This window comes from Hydractinia symbiolongicarpus, chromosome 11 (genome assembly GCF_029227915.1).
Source record: "Hydractinia symbiolongicarpus strain clone_291-10 chromosome 11, HSymV2.1, whole genome shotgun sequence".
Classification (NCBI taxonomy): Eukaryota; Metazoa; Cnidaria; class Hydrozoa; order Anthoathecata; family Hydractiniidae; genus Hydractinia; species Hydractinia symbiolongicarpus.
This window is the reverse complement of record NC_079885.1, coordinates 16,893,169-16,912,817: the sequence shown is the minus strand read 5'-3', so window position 1 is coordinate 16,912,817 and position 19,649 is coordinate 16,893,169. Positions and strand designations below refer to the sequence as shown.

General features: G+C 33.4%; 1 protein-coding gene across 3 annotated transcripts in view; it reads right to left on the bottom strand.

The window, feature by feature from the left end:
• LOC130614738 (uncharacterized) overlaps positions 1-17,721 on the bottom strand; it is a 47,134-nt gene extending 29,413 nt beyond the window's left edge. Inside the window, exons 1-4 of one of the 3 annotated variants that reach the window (XM_057436180.1) lie at positions 17,616-17,721; positions 11,623-11,734; positions 11,450-11,545; positions 7,223-7,250 (exon numbers count right to left, since the gene is read on the bottom strand). In XM_057436180.1, coding sequence (XP_057292163.1) covers positions 7,223-7,250; positions 11,450-11,545; positions 11,623-11,734; positions 17,616-17,701 — 322 coding nt within the window. In that variant the 5' untranslated portion in view covers positions 17,702-17,721. Of the gene's footprint in view, positions 1-7,222; positions 7,251-11,449; positions 11,546-11,622; positions 11,735-13,414; positions 13,468-14,125; positions 14,152-17,615 lie in introns of those variants that run through there. The other 2 variants (XM_057436182.1, XM_057436181.1) reach the window with 2 other exon arrangements.
• Between the last annotated feature and the right edge of the window lie 1,928 nt (positions 17,722-19,649).

Sequence of the window (19,649 nt, the reverse complement as noted above, 5' to 3'; positions counted from 1 at the left end):
AAACAAATTTTATGTAACGTTGGAATTTTCTCCGTGATGGAGGACCATTGAAATGTGTGATCGAAAGATCGAATAATGTTCTGGTCGTGATAAGTTGGTAAAATGGGGGTATTAATATAGTATAAATAAAAATCATTCTTATGATTATGGTAGGTCATAAATGCGTTGCAGAAGCTACTGATTTATAAATGGTTGTTTTGACAAAGCTTTTTTAGAAACTGCATTATCAGCATTACATGGAGCCTTAAACAGTAACAAAGATTGAAGAAAATGGGTACATTTACCCCCTGAAAATATTCGGCAAGTCCTGCCATCAAAAAGCTTCTTTTTTGAAAAACAAAGAATAGAAACTTGAGCGCTACGAAAGATATAAAACTTTTTTGTTGGTGATTGTATTGGAAATTGGTATAATGTTCTTTTATTTAATATAAAAATGTACAAAACGTTATTTGGTTGCGTTCTGTGGATAAAAGTACAAATAATGAAATGAGAAGAAATGAAAAACTTTGATCGCGTTCACCAGCTAAAATGGCATTTTTACAAAGTGGCAATATTTTAATATGGAACTATCTGTGAAGTGCGCCAACCAAATATAAAAACTTTGATCGCTTGGTAGATCACCTGCACGACGTATTCTGTTTAGCCATTTTAGTTTGAGTTCTTTCTTTTTCACAGACGGGATTCTGTGAAAACTTACTTCTTTACACTTCTCTGGTCGATTGGTACATCGAAACGCAAGGCAACTAACCATCTTTTAAAGATTTAACCGTAAATTACATACAAAAAGCGATTCAATGTAAGCTATAGGTCTTAACATGAATGTTCTCTGCGCTCGCCTAAACTTTCTGCACGATGTGATGTCATTATTTTTAATCAGGTCCAGTCCTAAATGAAATCGATGTGTCGCGATGGTAGGTGATAATGAGAATAAAGAGAAAGTTTTTTTTTATTCCAAACACATCTCTGCTTTATCTTTTTTTTTATTTTAAATAAGTGTATATTATAATAAAATTTTTAACTTTCGTATTCATTAAAGTAATTCTAGTGCATTACTTTTTTAACGTTTTTTTTTTCTCTCACCGTTTTTGTTTTTAAATTTTTTAAACACGATCTAAAAAAGCATTTTTATCGCCGCTTTTCGTTCTTAAACTTTTAAAATGCGATCTAACGATGCTTTTCTATCGCTGTTTTTCGTTCCAAAACTTTTAAAATGCGATCTAACGAAGATTTTCTATCGCCGTTCTTCGTTCTTAAATTTACCCTAGATTGTTTGCATAAGTTAAAAAAATGTAACACAAAGGAAGTATAATTATATTTAAATCTCTGCGATCATTGTTGAATACACTCTTATTTTTAAAGTAGTTCTATTATAAGAAAGTGTTGATGACCTTGATAGCATCGAGAATGATATCGAGACGAATGCATCGCGAAGCCCTCTAGATACAATTTGAAAGTAAAAACACGTCTACGTCTATAGTGGATCGAGAATACCGTCGCGATACGCGAAGCGCGATGTTAAACAACATTTTTCCAGTACTGTAATACAAATTTTATTTTATGTTAATGCCATTAGATTTGCCTAAAAGCAGCCTGTCACATTTATTTTCACAAGTTTTATTGGACTTTGTTTTAGGCACAAACAAATGACTACCAATAGACACCAATTTTTTTACCCTTACTTATAGAATTAATATTATCTAAATAGCTACCTAAATATACATGATACGATTTTTAAAATTTTGAAAAAAAACATCTGTAGTTTTAAATATAGACTTTCTTACAGGTCATAATTTCTCACAAAATCAAGATTTAAGGGTACTTAGGATTATGCATACCTTTACCCTGGACTGCATTGCCCTTAATACACTACACTTTTGTTAAATATACAAAATAAAGACCAATTTTCAGCCTAATACCACACTGCCAATGTTTTAACACAAGTAAGACAATGGCCATTGGAAAACAATCAGGTGGACTCATGGATTGATTTTCTAGACGTAAAGATACCACCATTACCATCCGACGCAAAGGTAGAAGATTCGCTGTCGTCATGGTTTGTCCAACAAGGACTACCTTGCATCAGAATACCTTGGTTTGACGGATCCCCTCAGCAATACGTCGATTTTGTCACCAGTTTCAAAGAATTAGTTCACAGTCAAGAGTATTTGTCAACAATACAGAAATGTGTTTACCTTAATCAACATGTAAAAGGTGAAGTACGACGCGCAATTCAGGGATTCAAAAAGGATTATGAGGGATACGTCATGTCCCTGAAAAGAATAAAATACATGTTTGGGCAAAGATCACGAATTGCTCATGCTGTCCTATCAAAGATGACCAATGGAAAACCCATTGTAAATAGAGATTCCGTTGGTTTAACAGATTTGTATTATACCATAAGTGAATGTTTAATAACGTTGCAGAAGCTGAAAAATGTCTCCGACCTATACAGCACCGACGTTCTCCACCAAGCTTGTAAACGTCTACCTCAATACCTGCATCCGAAGTGGGCGGAATATTGTCTCAAAATCCGCAGAAGTCAAGAACCAAACCTTACTCACTTAGAGTCCTGGCTGCAAGAAAGAATCCTTGCATCGAAGGAATCATACCTTCCTGACGACTTCCCTGGTAGAAGCTTGTACACAATTCCAGACCAAGATCAGAAGAAGGAGCGAAGTAATAGGAGAAGGGATGGAGAAGATCAAAACGATAATCAATGGACTGGAACTCTCCATCGCAAGGCTAATGACTACAATGTTTGTCGGATATGCAAGGAAAAACATCCATTTTTCAAATGTCCAACATACAAGGAAATGGATCCAGAGAAACGATTTCAGGCTGCAAAGAAACTTAAGATGTGCTAGAACTGTTTAAAACAAGACCATTTCACCTCGAAATGCACATCAAAAAACAGCTGCTTCGAATCCGGATGCTCAGAAAGACACCACACAACGCTGCATAAATACTTTGTTGGTGAAAAGAAAGATAATGAACCTCCGAAGAAAGATCAGCCAACATTTCAAGGGGAAACCCAGATCTCTAGTCAATTAAAGGAAACCGTTTTTCTTGCTGTAGTACCTGTCAAGTAAATTGGTTTGGACTCAACTAGGACAACAACGTACGCTCTTCTCGATTCTGGCAGTCAAAGTACCCTTCTCAGTCGAGATGTTGCTGAAAAACTGAAATTAAAGACGAAAAGCAAAATAATATCAATCAGTACGATAAATGATACTGGTAATGAGATTAAAGTAAAGGAGACAATGCTGAATGCAAAATCTACACTAGACGATTTAAACGAAAAGATTGATCAATGCTACATCGCTCCAAAAACACACTTTCACATGCCTGCACAAATATATCCTGAGGATATCTCTCGTTTCGAGCACATTAAAGTAATTAAACTTCCGCTTGATGTGAGAACCGGAATTGGATCAAAGTTATCAGCCATAAAAACCGCATTTGGCTGGACGCTTTTCGGACCACATGGCCGCATTGGCAATCCTTTCGTAAATAAATTGCATCTGGAATCAAAGGAAAGTATTCATGACGCTGTACAAAGGATGTAGGAACAAGATTCAATTAAAAATGTGAACGACAGGGATCCTGCGCCATCTATTGAAGATAAAATCTGTCTGCATAAACTTGATCTACAGACCAAATTTGACTGCGGAAAGTACGAAGTCCCTATGCTTTGGAAGGAGAGCGTTATCCTTCCTAACAATCGTGCAACAGCAGAAAAGAGGTTTGGACACCTACTTCAAAGACTAAGGAAGAACCCAAATCTGCATAAATTGTATAAAGATACCTTCAATAAATATATTAGAAAAGAATACGCAAGAAAGATGACTCTAGAGGAAATATGTCATACTACCAATAAGACCTGGTATTTACCTCATCATCCGGTTTTCAACCCAAACAAGCCTAGAAAAATTAGAGTGGTATTCGATGCTGCATCAAAACACAACGATCGCAGTCTACATGATGCTCTGCTACGTGGTCCAGACTTCAACCTCACTGGAGTTTTAATGAGGTTTCGTCTGTACCCAATTGCAATTTCTGCTGATATAGAAGAAATGTTTCTCCAAGTGAAAGTGGATGACCTATAAAGACTCCTTGAGATTTCTGTGGAAGGAGGACATAATGACGGTACACATTTTTGGCGCCAAGGATTCACCGACATGTGCAAACTATGCATTAAAACGATCTGGAAGAGACAATTTTGACAAAGAGAATGCCGCAGCAGTTGAAAGCATCCTGAAGTCCTTTTACGTGGATGATCTACTAAAATCTGTCAATAATGTGGAAAATGGAAAAAGTCTGTGTCTTCATTTGATTGAATCTATGAAGCTTGGTGGATTTAGACTGACAAAGTTTGTTAGTAATGATAAAGACGTGCTAAATGTATTACCGGAGGAATTGGTATCACCAGTAAAATAAGCCTCGTGATGTCAAAGGGAAGAGTTGCATCAACGAAGCCACAAAACCTTCGAAGACTTGAACTTAATGCTGCCACACTTGCAGTAAGGCTGTACAGATTCATCATAAAAGAAATCGAAAATACCAATTGAAGAAGTTTATTTCTGGAGTGATTCGACATTGACACTTCAGTATATTAAAAATGAGAAAAGTCGATATAAAACCTTTATTGCAAATCGAGTTTCTGAAATCCGAGAAGTAACAAATCCCTCGCAGTGGTATCACATACCTGGCGATGAAAATCCAGCTGATGTCATCACAAGAGGGGTCTACAATATGCACAAGCTAGAACTTGCAGACAGCAAAAGATCTTGGAAGTCTGGCCCGAATTTCTTGCAGGGCAACGAAAACATTTGGCCATTCATAGAAATACTCCCATTGGATCCTGATGACAAAGACATCAAGGGGAAAACAGTTTAAATTATTGCGGTTGACAGAAAAAAAATGGTAGTCAGTTACGAAAATTATTCTTCATTCGATTTTCGATTCGATTTTGAATGGTCACGTAGCAGTAAAACGCGTGATTCCAAAAATGCATCGACTGCCAGAAGTTTAGGTCAAAGGCTCAAATCCCAGTGATGGCGGATCTCCCAAGACATAGAATCGACTTGGAAGAGCCTCCCTTTACAAATACAGGAGTAGACTTTTTTGAACCACTATTGATAGAGCAGGGGAGAAAGAGACTCAAGCAATGGGTGTCGTCGTTTACATGCATGACAATTCGTTGGGTACATCTCGAACTGGTAAAAGCCAAAATTGATAATTTTCGATTGCGGCACAAATTTTAAGGGTGCCTCGAACAAACTTAAGCAAGAGCTGAAAAAACTGGGTCATCAAAAGGTTGAAAATTATTGTTTCGGCCTACAAGTTGAATGGAGATTTAACCCACCATCTGTTCCCCACATGGGTGGCACTTGGGAGCGACTTGTACGAACAGTGAAAACCACAATGAAATTTCTGACTAAGAATCTAGTGTTGACCGATTTCCAGCTGATGACTCTGTTGGCGGAGACGGAAAATATCGTCAACAGTCGACCACTAACACAAGTTAGTGACGATCCTAGCGATTTTCAAGCTTTGACTCCAAACCATCTCCTGAAAAGGTTTGGAAGTCCCAATTCTTCACTGTCTTTAGACAAAAATGCTGATATTCCACAAAGTTTCAGAAGACGATGGAAGCATATTCAAGTACTCGTAAACCATTTCTGGATCCGTTGGAGAAAGAAATACTTGCCAACACTATCGAAACAATTAAAATGGCAAGATGAAAATCGAAACATGGAAATTGACGAATTGGTTCTGATTGAAACAGACTCGCCGAGAGGACAGTGGCCGCTAGGAATTGTGGTAAAAGGAATTGCAGGAAGAGATGGAAAAGTGAGAATGGCAGAAATTAAAACAAAAAATGGTACATATCTTCGACCCATGGCGAAACTCCGACGTCTAGAGTTTAATTAACTTCGTCAAGGGGAGGGGTATATAAGAATTTGTCCTGTTGTCCTGAATTTGATTATTCCTTTACGTTAATGACTCCCTTAAGGAGCCATTAAGTTGATTTATATTTAGAATATATCATTATGTAAAAAACGAGCTTTAACTCCATTAGGGAATTCATTTTCTTTAGATATATATACTGTAACATTTTATTCGCTTGCAAGTTGCGATAGTGAAAGGAATCACAATTTGTAATTGTTGAAAGAGACACATCGCAAGTAAAAGCTTCTTCACTGTGCAAACAATCCAAACATCTAGCTTAAAGGTTTTAACCACTACTTGAGAAAATCCCTTCTGTAACGTTTGTAAACGGATTTAAACATTTGGAATTAACATTTTTCTTAACATGATTACTTTCCAGGACAATTCCAGGACATCTTCAATTTTTTGTCAAAATTCCAGGATTTTTTAGGAATTTCCAGGACAAGTTAATTTTCCCAAGATTTTTCAGGAATTTCTAGGACTGTGGTCACCATGTTGTTAACAACCTGTTTCATTAAATAAATCCTTTTCAATTCGAAACAAAAGAAATTATGGACACACCTGCTGTTAATTAAATATTTCCTTATCAACATGATATACTCACATATAGCTTAGCTATGTGAGTATATCATGTTTTAAAACACATGTTTTAAAACACATTTGTACAGATATCGATGTTGGAAAGTCCTAGAACTTTTTTTAACTTTGGTGCGAAGGGATATTAATTGTTTTTCCCTATGACATTAATTTTATAGGATGGAAGTCATTAATTTGAACAAATAAAATAAATCTTATGTAATAGGGCCACATGCAACAAAAAAGACAGGAGCTAGTTTGAAATTCTTTAATGAAGAAGAAGGTTGAAGCGGAAGTCAAGCGGTAAATTTAAATTAGCATACAATACAATTCCCAGCCAACTCTAGCCAATTAAAAATGTAAACAACAGTTTCATAAAAATACAGAACAAATTTCTTACGGGAGTTCCTTCTAAAAATTCTTATTCAAAATCTCAATCAATCAGATTAAATAATGATTTTTTATTAAACAAAGCTATGCATTTTTTACAAGCTAATGTATATAAAAGCACTTGCTTTGCCTACACAGACAGTACAAAAGATATAGTTTCTTTAGTTTATTTTTTTCTATCCTCCTATCTCACATTAGGAAAGTTAAATAAATTTTGTGAGAATATTAATTAAATTCGAGCAAAGCAACCAAAATTAGATCCTTATTGGAAGTAGAATAAAATTAATACAAATTAAGGACTTACTCTCTTCTAGGCCTTTGCGAATGATGTGCTGCAACACAAGATATATATAATGTTAACTTTGCTATGAGTTACCATAGTGACCATTCAAAATTAAAAATGACACGAGAAGTCTGTTTTATTCTTTCAGGAAAAAAAGAATTCCTTATCTGTTAGAATAAAAACTAAATTAGTTGATTATTATCAACATTGAACAAGAAGAAGATGTAGCTTTAAAAAAGCACATCTTTATTCCTTAACTTTGCGTGAGTGCGACCCACCAAAGGTGGACAAGCAATAAACAATGGGTTAGGAAGGTAAGGTTAATGATATGTTGTAGTACCAAAAATTAGACTCTCCTTAAATAATTGCTTGTTTGCTGTAACTCAAGCTGCAAAAAAGGATTAGGGTAGCTCCATCGGTTAGGGTAGGTCCATCTTAGAAACGAAAAATATATATATTATTTTCAAGCGTAAGGGGGAGGAAATATGTCAATAATAAGCAAACTCTTTTCAGTACCACAGGCTACCTTGAGTTATAAAAAATGTTACATTATGTTTGTTATATACAAATGCTATATTGGATGCTATTTTTAGCAGTGTGTTTCGTTTGAAACGCCAAGGCTAATACAACTGTCTGTTCCTGTCCCTGACAATCATAGTTATGCAAGAATTAGAATAAAAAATGAGATATATGAAATGATCACTATATCTGAAGACTTTATATTCACTGAATGTCGAGCCGGTTGTTGCTGCTGCTGAATAAAGTCTCAGCAAGCAGACCCTTAAATTGTAACATAATCCATGAAAGCAGGAAGAACCTGCTTTCATGGATTCCGAAAGAACTATAATTTTGCGGCTGATGCTCCCTTAGCATATAATTCATCCACATATTTACTGATCCCTGTTCTTAAACTAGTGATTATGTAAACGTTAAGGAGAATGAAAGACGGAAGTTTATTTTTAGGACACTATTAATGGGTCACATTAAAGCGTTAGTCTAACATAATGTATAAGATTTTAAATGATACAAATTGTATGACAGCCAACAATTTTAGTGTAGAATATAAAGCCTATTAACAACCAATAAAATAAATATTTCAAAATTTACTTTTATTGGTGTTTAACAAGCCAGAGCGAGCCGTAATTATATTTTTGCAACACTCATTGAAGCACACCTTATTCTCTTGAGATTAATGCCTTTGTGTTTTATGTTTCATCATCATCATCATCATCATTCTCGGCTTAACGTCCGTTTTCCATGCTAGCATGGGTTGGACGGGGTATATTAATGACCCTCTTCCAATCTGATCTAGACTGTGTTAGATCTAAACTCAACTTCCTCTCTATCAAGTCTGTCCTTATAACCTCCTGCCAAGTCTTTCTCGGTCTGCCTCTGGGCTTTGCCCCAGGAACTATCAAGTCTCTACACTTTCTTACCCAATTATCCTCCTCCATTCTTTCCAAGTGCCCCAGCCAATTCAATCTTCTTATCTGAATAACAACTTTAATTCTACGGAGACTTAGCCTGCTTCTTAGCTCATCTGAACTCTTTCTGTCTCTCAGACTGGCATTACACATCCACCTAACCCTTCTCATATCATTCCTTTCTAAACAGTCAAGATCTTCCTGCTTCACTGCCCATGTCTCACTACCGTACAACATAACACTTCTTACACAGGCCTCATACAACCTACCTTTTACCTCAATTGACAGGACTCTGCTAGTCAATAAAGGAAGTAACTCTCTAAACTTTTTCCAAGCAGAACCTATCCTGCAAGTAACACTTCTTTCAACACCCCCTTCACTGCCCAACATATCACCTAAGTAACAGAAGTTCTTAACTATCTTTAACGAGCCACTGTTGTACATCATTAAAGCTGGAAATACTTCATTCTCTATAGTCTCACCTTTGCAACGCTTGCATACAAACTGTATGTCAGCTCTTAACCTTCCACTAATACTACTGCACTTCTTATGTACCCAATGCTTGCAGGTCTGACAAAAAATTGAGTTACTACCAACCCCTTTCCTGCAAACTCCACAAGGCCACTTTCCAACTACAAGGTCACACTTGGCTGCAATGCTACTTATCATGACTTTAGACTTTGCTGTGTTTACCTTCAGCCCTTTCTCTTCTAGTCCTTTCTTCCACTTCTCAAACTTTTCAACTAATTCTTCCATCGACTCTGCTATGAGAACCAAATCATCTGCATACAATAACTCCCATGGACAACCTGTTCTGAACTCCATCGACAGCGCTTCTAAGACTAGAATAAACAACAAAGGACTAAGTACAGAACCCTGATGTACACCAACATTTACACTAAATTCATCACTAAGTGAATCGTTAATCCTGACACGACTTCTAGCATTGCTGTACATAGACTGAACCATCGTAACTAGCCACTCATCCACACCTAATTTTCTCATAGCCCACCAAATAACTTTACGTGGCACTCTATCAAAAGCTTTCTCTAAATCTACAAAGGCAAAATAGAGATTCTTTCTCTTTCCTAAATACTTTTCCTGAAGCTGTCTGAGTAAAAATATTGCATCTGTAGTGCCACGCCCTGGAACAAAACCAAATTGCATCTTATTTCCGCATCAATTTATTTTTAAAGCAAAAAAGAGACAAGCTGTTGATGAGTGTGTTTAAGTTTATGTAATATATTATACTTTACGTAGAGAAAGTTTCGCAAGGAAGAAAACACAAAATTTTAGGGATTTACTTCATGAACGAGTGAATAAATCAATTTTGTGTAAAATAATCTTTCGTTTTGGAGTCCTGATCACTTGACGAGGCATTTTCATCATCAATCTTGTTTTCTCCATTTTGATGGGCTGGTATAGTGATCATTGTAACACTTTCTTCCAATTTCCTGATCGAAGGCAGCAAAGGAATGGAACGATAGATGGTACATTAGCTGCGGGTACTTATTTTCGCAATATGGCTAAAAATCGTGAAAGCGCTAAACCTTCTCTGAGCGAAACTTTCTACCCGTAAAGTAAACAAAACTCAATTAGGATCGTTTTTAGCATGAGCCTGTATATTTTTATTGGTGCTATCAAGATACCAAAGGCAATTTGCAATCATAGCCTTAACTTCCCATTCTCTGAAGTGGCTGACAAGATTTAAAGCTTTTTCTTCCCTAAATAATTGGACTTCTGCACAAATTTGCAGTTTAACCATATTAATAAATAGCAACGTAATTCATGCCTCATTAGTGCTGGAAATACCTAAGAAAATTTTTTTTTTGACATATCATTTTCAAAAACTTTTGTATTCGCATACTTTAACTTGGGGTCAAAGTCCAAATCCTTGTCAACAATATTTAGTTTTAACACAGACACCTCCTCTTCACTGATTTTTTTGATTGATGAAAAATTGAAATCGAACAATATTCTGTACCATAAATTGCTCCAGTTAAAGCCCTTTTCGAGAAATCATCCCATGTTTCCAGTGCATAAAACCTCATCAATGATCCCTTTAATCTTATTGCTCTTTTTAAATTATATCACTTGCTCAAATTTAATATGGTTTCTCCAATTTACCAAACTTTTTTGAAGCAGGTAAAATTCGAATACTGCATAATTTGTATATATTGTTACATTTAATTCCCTACAATGTCTTCATTGTTTGCATGAAAAAACGAGAGCAGAGTGTATATACGTGCACATGTAATAACCAATCAAATTAGTAGTATTTTTTTGCAGTTCGATTAGCAGTTGCCTTTTTGTATTATGTACTGAAAATATAAAGATAAAAGAACAACATGCAAATATAAACACTAAATTTATGAGGTAAGTTTTATTTAATTTTTTTCTCTCCCTATTTTATGGAAGTAGAATTTTTAAAATAAAAGCTTTTCGTACTTCATGTACATTTCATGTACCTTAAAAATGTACATAGAAGTACGAAAAGCTTGGTTTTAATAAACTAGTCGTTAGCCCGTCCTTTTTATACCGCATTGCTTGCGTCTCGCTACTTGTGCAGCTAAGTTACCATTTTGCGTGACGGACAGACGTATATGGGTATTTTAATATAGATTGATTTTATTCTTTGTTTATATATTTTTGTATTGCTCATGGCTACATTTTTTTATCTAAAATTTTTAGGATTGGCAATATTTTGTTACAGTAGGTCAGGTTGCAGGAAACAAAAAATTATTTAAGATGGCAAGTTTGTTAAACAATATTATTACAAAAGTGATCATTCAAGACAGCATAGATTTCTAAAAATACAGTCTACCTGGTCTGGACAAGTGGTCATATGGTACTCATATGCAGGTTCAGGAATGTGATGGCTTGCGTTAAACATACAAGTTTTGAAGTTACCGCCATATTTCTAAAAATTGAAATAAATAACGCAAATAATACAAATTTATGAAAAGATCTACAGTATCAACAAAAGGGCAGGCATACTTTTCTATCACCGTTTAAATGTTTATTCCATTTCTTAGCAGTAATTTTATGATTTGGATCATATGGACAAATAAACAATTCGAATGGATCATTGCTGCTGTCGGTTGGATATCTATAAAAAAGTTTTTTAAAAAAAGCAATGCTTACCAATACATGTTTGTGATTGTCCTTTTTTTAAAATAAATTCACTGATGACAATTTTAATGGTTATCCAATACTTGTTACAGGTCTTAATTGTTTCATTGCACATCTACATCTACGTATACTTTTAAAATCACTAACCTGTTGCTGTCGGATAGGATGTTCTCTTATTGGAGAGAATTGAAAAATATACTTTAATATATATACTTTTTTCTGAGGTGCTTTTAAATTGTGCTAGTGAGAAGTGGAGGTTTTTTGTGAACCCCAAACACGAGAACTGAGTTTGGGAGCTTGCAACTCTGTTATTTTTAACGTCCTTTTCTCTAATAGTTAAAGAACATGTTCAAAAAACATAGGCAAGGATGTGAACATTCAAAAAATGCCAAATTTGATCTTTCAGCTATAACTTAAAAATTATTTCCTTGATTTCCATGAAACTTTGTAGAAAAATTGATAATCATGTAACAAGTCTGACTCACTATTTTGTTTCTTTTGAAACCTAAGCTACACAAGGAAATTGACAAAAAAGTAACTTTGTTACTTAAATATCTCTTTTGTTGTTTTGAGATGATTTGTAACACTATAACATCCAAAACTGGTTGTTTTGATCCTATTCGAAGCTAAAAATAGCATCAGACAAGGAAAGTAACACTATTCCCGGAAAGATACATGATAACAAAGTAACAAGGGCAATATTATGAGTGTGTTACTTTTTGGACTCAAAATCTGTAGTTATAATCTAATAAATAGTCATAATTTGGTTAGTAATTTATGGAAAAACTACATTGTAATAATTATTTTAGGTAAATTTCATTCAAATTAGGGATAAAAACATAACATGCAGGGTAAATTTTTTTAGGATTTTAAATAAATTATTTGTCATCATCACCATCACCATCACCATCACCATCACCATCACCATCACCATCACCATCACCATCATCATCACCATCATCAACGGCTTAACGTCCGTTTTCCATGCTAGCATGGGTTGGACGTGGTATATTAATGACCCTCTTCCAATCTGATCTAGACTGTGTTAGATCTAAACTCAACTTCCTCTGTATCAAGTCTGTCCTTATAACCTCCTGCCAAGTCTTTCTCGGTCTGCCTCTGGGCTTTGCCCCAGAAACTATCAAGTCTCTACACTTTCTTACCCGATTATCCCCCTCTATTCTTTCCAAGCACCCCAGCCAATTCAATCTTCTTATCTGGATTTGTCATTAAAGGTAAAAACATATTTTAATTCTATTTCTTGTGCTACCAAACTTTTTTAAATCAGAAGAAAACTAGACAATTGTATTGGGATAAAAGAGTAACATAACGAATGCATAAGAAATATATAACAGACGCAACAAATTCTGACAGCTGATTTTCCAATCCTTTTCATAAAAATCGACAGGCAAGTATACTTAAGTTATGTTACTTTTTTATCACACAAGTTTGCAAATGATAAAGACCATTAACACCCAGGATTGTCTTTTAGGTTCAGCAACTTAGTAAGAAAGAAGATTTTTTGTAAATCTTCATCTGTATCAATATACAAAATAAGTAACTGAGAATGCAATCAAGGTTACATTTTTATCAATTACACACAATGTTACAGGTTTGGCACCATTATTTATTCTTAAAAACCTTTTATAAAGCTTACCCAGTTAATTTCTTAAAAGGATAATTTTCTAGAACCATTTCTTCATTAAATTATTGATCAATAAAGTAACATATATTTAACGCAGGGTATAGAACAATAACTTTATTTTAGTTAAATATTTATCATTTTTTTGTGTTCAAATCTGAATAATTTTTATTTCATGTTGTAGCATAATGTTGAAACTGTTGTTTTTTATTGATTTATGTTCTAAATGAAAAAAATAAACATTGAAATCTTCAGATAAAAACCTAACATCTTAATATGTTTTCTGTTACAGATTTATCATTTTGCTTGCTTCATAAAAAATAACCGAGAAATTGTGCTCGTATTTATCAAAACTATGCCTGTACCAAGTTTCAAGTCATAAAAATAAATTTTCAAACATTATGGAGCTTTTTATCATTTTTAAAAAAATACACTTGTTACTTTTTTATCATTTCTCTTGTTTGAGTTTGTAAATATATATCTCATAGTGTACACAAACTACAAGGATGGAAACTTCACTGTTCAAAGATTTTTTATTCTATTTCTTAAAATGTATTCAAGATTTTTATTGGAAATACCAAATCAGCTACAGAGATAAAAATGTAACATGGCATACCAATGTTCACAATTGGCCAAAATCCTGCCTATGTTTTTTGAACATGTCCTAAAATAATGTTCAATTGAAGACAAGGTAATTTTGATTTATGTTATGAATAAAATATTTACTTGGATATCATAAAACGTTACATTGTTATTATTGCCCCAATCTCTGTCCACTATGAAGGGTCCTAAAACGTTATGAGATTTTAAAAACACTTTCAATCTAGGAAATTTATTTAATTTTAACTTTTTCCTTAATGTACACTACTTTACCTATAAGAATTTAATAATAACAATTGAAGTACTTTCGAATATTGATAACAGAAATTTGAAAAAATATATTTCGACTCTAAATTAAAAGCTTAGTAAATATTTTTATACACTTATTTATAGTGAGCTGCATTTGATAATAAGATTTTAATAAAAACTTCAATTGAAGAATTAAAAGGAGGTTTTTAAAAGGAAATACTGCAATGAGCCTAGTTTGATTTCATTAATGGTTTATTAAATATGTAATAACTGAAATACGCTAACAAAAAAAATATATTATTTTCGCTCCCAACATAAAATAATAATCAAGCAAAAAAAAGTAACAAAAAGAAAAACAACTAACAAAAAGAAGGAACGATTACTGCTAATTAACATCACTATCACAAATAAAGATAGGGAAAGACACAATAATGAAAATAGTTAATTCACCATTTTAATATTCATCGTAGAGTGATTGGCATTTCGATTAGCAAATTGGGTCCTGCTAAATTGAACTGTATAGCTAGTTAAAATCAGTTGTATTGGGAAAAACCAACTTAAAGCATAATAAGTATGTAAAGCATAATATCAGCTGTCGAAACTGAAAACATGCAGTCAAACCTGTGAAAGACGGCCATTCTGGGGACTTAAAGTAGTTGCCTCATAAAAAACACCTCCTCTGTGGACACATTTTTCCTTTTAGTCTTTTATCACAACTTGTGGAAAGAAGAGATTATTTGAATTTATGCAAGAGCTGTGACCTCCAAGTTATGAAAAATTGAATGTAAATGTAAATGCTTTACTACACATATATACTTATATTGCAGTAGAAAAATGGGCAAGGTTTGCTGCTTTTGAAAAAAAAGGAATTAAAAATAGCGGTTGTTAGTCGCATTAGGCAGGTGGTCGTCTTAAAGAGTAGCAAATGACCTAAAAACACATTGGGGGACCCAAATGTGGTGATCAAGACAGGTTACCGTCCTATACAGGTGATCGCTATAGCAGGTTTGACTGCACAGACGAATAGGAATTCTGCATATTCATATTCCACATACATTGTACATATTCTAAAAATGTCCAAACATCTTTTTACAAATTTACAAAACATTGTTGCTATTGTGTGAAAATGGTACAAACATAAACAAGGTTGAACAACATTACTAAATATTGTAAGCAGATATTGTACTAGATATTAGATAAGATAATTAGATAATTAGAATAGATAATGAGATATACTAGATAATACTAGATATTGTAAGCACAGTTTGCAGCTGAAATAGCAGTTTCTGAAGCCTACTGAGGCTGATAAAAATTTAGAATATGCTTCTATGAAAAGAGAGTATAACTCACATAAATATTCTTTGTGTTGTTTATAGGCTGTATATAGGGTTTTCTCTGAAACCTGGATGAAGGTAATTAAAACATGAACCTGTTTTAATTATAACACTCGTAAATCTTAAAAAACAATGCACATAACACCTGATACAAGTTTTGTGCCAACCCACCCTCTGCATACCAGTTAGATCTGTTGCAGTCCACTAAAGGGAATTGAAGAATGTCAATAAGTTTCAGTTTGCATATTTTGAAAAACATCTGCCTTGCACACATATCAAGACTATACCCAGGACTAGTACCAAGTTTTTTTGGTTTGCGAAAAAATTAATGTATAACTTGTAAAAAAAAACAGAAAGGCAAAAAATATATTTGCAGTTATTTACGGATAAAATCGATTTTTCAGATAAATAATCAGGACCTTTTTCGGACAATTTAGGAGAACTAGTCTTTATCCGTGGGAAATTTGATGGAGGACTGCTCAGCATACAGTACTGTGAAGAGGTTTGTTAGGATTGTGTTCGTGTAACGAGCGTGGTGCACACAAACCACGACAAAATCGTGGTCTTTATGTATAACAAACATTCAAACATTCTAACGTGGCCACCACGCTAATATTATTATCTCCACGAAGGATCGTGTGTCCCACGATTATTTTCGTGAGCTCCACGATTTTTATAGCCAGTATAATTTTTTTTTTCAGGTTTTATCAAGTTACAACAGCATATTCATTTTTTTGCTTGGTGTATACTTTTTCGTCATGGACGCGATTGTATTTTTAGGAAATGTCATTTATCTAGAAAAGTTAAATTTGTCTGGGGCGATAGAAATGCTTTTTTAGATTGCATTTTAAACTATTAAAAACGAAAAGCTGTGATAGAAATGTTTTTAAAGATCGCATTTTAAAAGTTCAAGAACGAAAAGCGGTGATAGAAATGCTGTTTTAGATCGCGTTTTAAAAGTTTAAGAACGAAAAAGGGTGATAGAAATGTTTCTATGATCGCATTTTAAAAGTTCATAAACGAAAACGACGATAGAAATGTTTTCTTAGATCGCGTTTTAAAAGTTTAAAAACGAAGAACGGCGATAGAAATGTTTCTTAGATCGCATTATAAAAGTTTATAAACGAAAAGCGGCGATATAAATGTTTTTTTAGATTGCATTTTAAAAGTTTATAAACAAAAAGCGGCGATAGAAATGTTTTTTTACATCGCATGTTGATTTACGAACGATTAAAATCTATTATTTAGCTAGCTTTATGAGTGTTAATTTATTTATTTTTGCCGTCAGTTTTTGATTTAATTGATGAACGAATACGGTCTTTGTTGTTTTACAATAGAAGTTATTTATCGTGGACGCAACTGTGTAATGTTTAATTTTTGTTTGTGTAGTCCACAAAACATGATCGTGAGGTCCACGATTGTTAAAAAAATATGCATTGTGGGCTATCGTGGTTCGTGCGTAACATGAAATAAACACGAACCACAATGTTAACAAACCTTTTCACAGTACTGTACATATATTTTCTGTATCAATATTTTGTGACCCTTGCCTGCCTGTTAACATGAAGTAATGAAATTTGCTTGGAGATGATTTCTTACTATGATTATAAGTGCGATTATAATAGCATTTTCTATTACAAAACTTTAAGTTCTTAAATTGGTTCACAGACAAACAGCAAGTGGATGATGAAATTTAGGTTTTTAGAGGTTCTTTAAAACTAATTGCTACTGGTTCACTCCTAATCATAATTCATATTTTGTAAATCAATTTTTTTTCTTATTTTATATGGCCAGAAAATTTTTCACTTTTATAAACCACTCATTAAAAATTAATTGCAAATTGCACTCTGCACAACATAACATTTACACAAATGATGGGTATTCTCAAAAACATCCAGTATAGTATACTTGCACAGATTACTATTTTGTGTAAAGGGAAAATCACATTATAGGTAAAACCAACTGCTAGTGGCTAATGCCAATGTACAAAAGTCAAGAAAGCTCCTTGGCTAGCAGAAGAAAAGAAGACTCACTTGTTTTTAGAAATATAATACTGCTGCTCATGTTCTTCATTGTATTGATGAACATCCATCGCGGGTAACATGCGTAGTGACGTCATGGTAATGTGATATTTTTTGTCTAACAAAATGAAGAGAAACTTTTAAATTTTAAGTTAACAAAACACAGGAAATAATATTCATTCAAGAAGTGTTAACATTCAAACACAAAGTTTGCTTTCATTTCGTACTGTTAGTAAATCATTTATACACGGAAAATAGTTTTGCTACACAAGTAACAAACTGACAAGTTAAAAACTATAAATTCTTCACTTTGTGCACCAAAAAACCAAAAAAATCAGGAATGTTATTTTTATTATGCTAAATCCGTGAACACAATGGCCAATTAAGTATTTCTTTGCACTTACTAGTTTTTGAATTGCTATTCAAAAATGTTTACTAGGGAATTTAGTGCTTATTATAAAATTAAAATAAGGCTGTTTGTTCACATAATATTATAATTGAAGAAATACAAATATTCCATGTCAACTTTCAACAAAGTTAATGCTGCATAACAAGAGTTTATTATTTTGTATATAACTTTTATAATTTATTAACTAATCACCCAATGCTATGATAAAAACTTCCAAAAAGAACTGCAATTTATGACTTGCTGTAGCTGATAATACACAATAGGATTTTGCTTCTATATTAGATTTGGCAGGTGTAGTTGAAGAAGATCAAGACACATTCATCAAAAATTGTAAATCTTTTTTGATTGGAACCAATGTGACAAAATATTATATGATCTCTGTGCCAACGCACAAACTCAAATGGCATGTGCTTCTTTTAAACATGTTGCATGTTGAACAAAGATATATGAATTTCATACCCTACTTAAAGACATTGATGAAAGCTGGTAAGAAATGTTTGAGGTATTGAGATGAAACGTATTGTAAATTTGTTGACGAACAGACAAGATGTTATTTCCTCTATCATCAACCTTCCTGTACAAAAAATGCTGCCAAGCAATAATCTGTGTATCGACTTAACAACAGCAACTTCACAAGGATTGTTTTATTGTGTACGAAGCAGGTACAAAATGTTTACTGAAGTTTTGCATTAGTGTTGAGCTCTAATTGATTCTACCCAAATGATAATCCTACATCATAGGAAGTCAAATGTTAGATTGCCTTGCCGTAAGGTCAGTTTTTCGCTACAACATGCCTAACTGTTGATGGATTTAGGATGTTTAGCCTGATTCACACTTGTGCATAACACATGTAATTTTATATACCAGAATGTTAGTTTTTTGGGAAAAGAAACATGCATACTTCATGCACATTAAACAACAAAACTTTTAGCCTGTTGAAACAGGTTGGACATGATTTTGAATTTTTTTTATCTCCTATTAATAAAAGCATATTAGGGCAGACTGATAATTGTTATAAAAGTTGAGAAAACTTTTGGCTACTATAAACAAATCCATATGCCAAAAAAAAAGAAATAAAACAATCAAGGTAGTCAAAAAGTGTTAATATTTCAAAAATTTTACCAAGCAGTGTATCTATGTAACAAATAATTAACGCAAACTAAATTATTAGCCCAGTTTTGTGTGTGCTAAGAACAAGATAGTAAAAAGTGGTAGAAGGTAAACAGATTAAACTTTAAAAAAAATGTAAATTTGACCCTATTTCGCATGTGGGGACATACCATATTATACTCAAAGAAAATTCAAATTGTTATGAAAAGTGATTATTAATATTTTACAGTTCTTATCTTTTCCAAATACTTTGACTGAACATGTTGATGGTGTCAAGACTTGCATTTAAAAAATGTATATATCTTATCTGATCTAATAATTGTGAGTATGAAATTTCTCAAAGTTTTTTTTTTAAGTTTTGTCGCCTGTTCAATCCACTTTCCCCAATTTTTTAGGTTTTGCTATTCCACTATTTTTACTAACCATTTTTATGTGGAAAAAAGGTGTACCAAATAGTGATAGTATAATGAACTGTATCTTTTTATTATAAAGTTACGTGTTACAGAAAGAGATAGAAAAAACAAAAA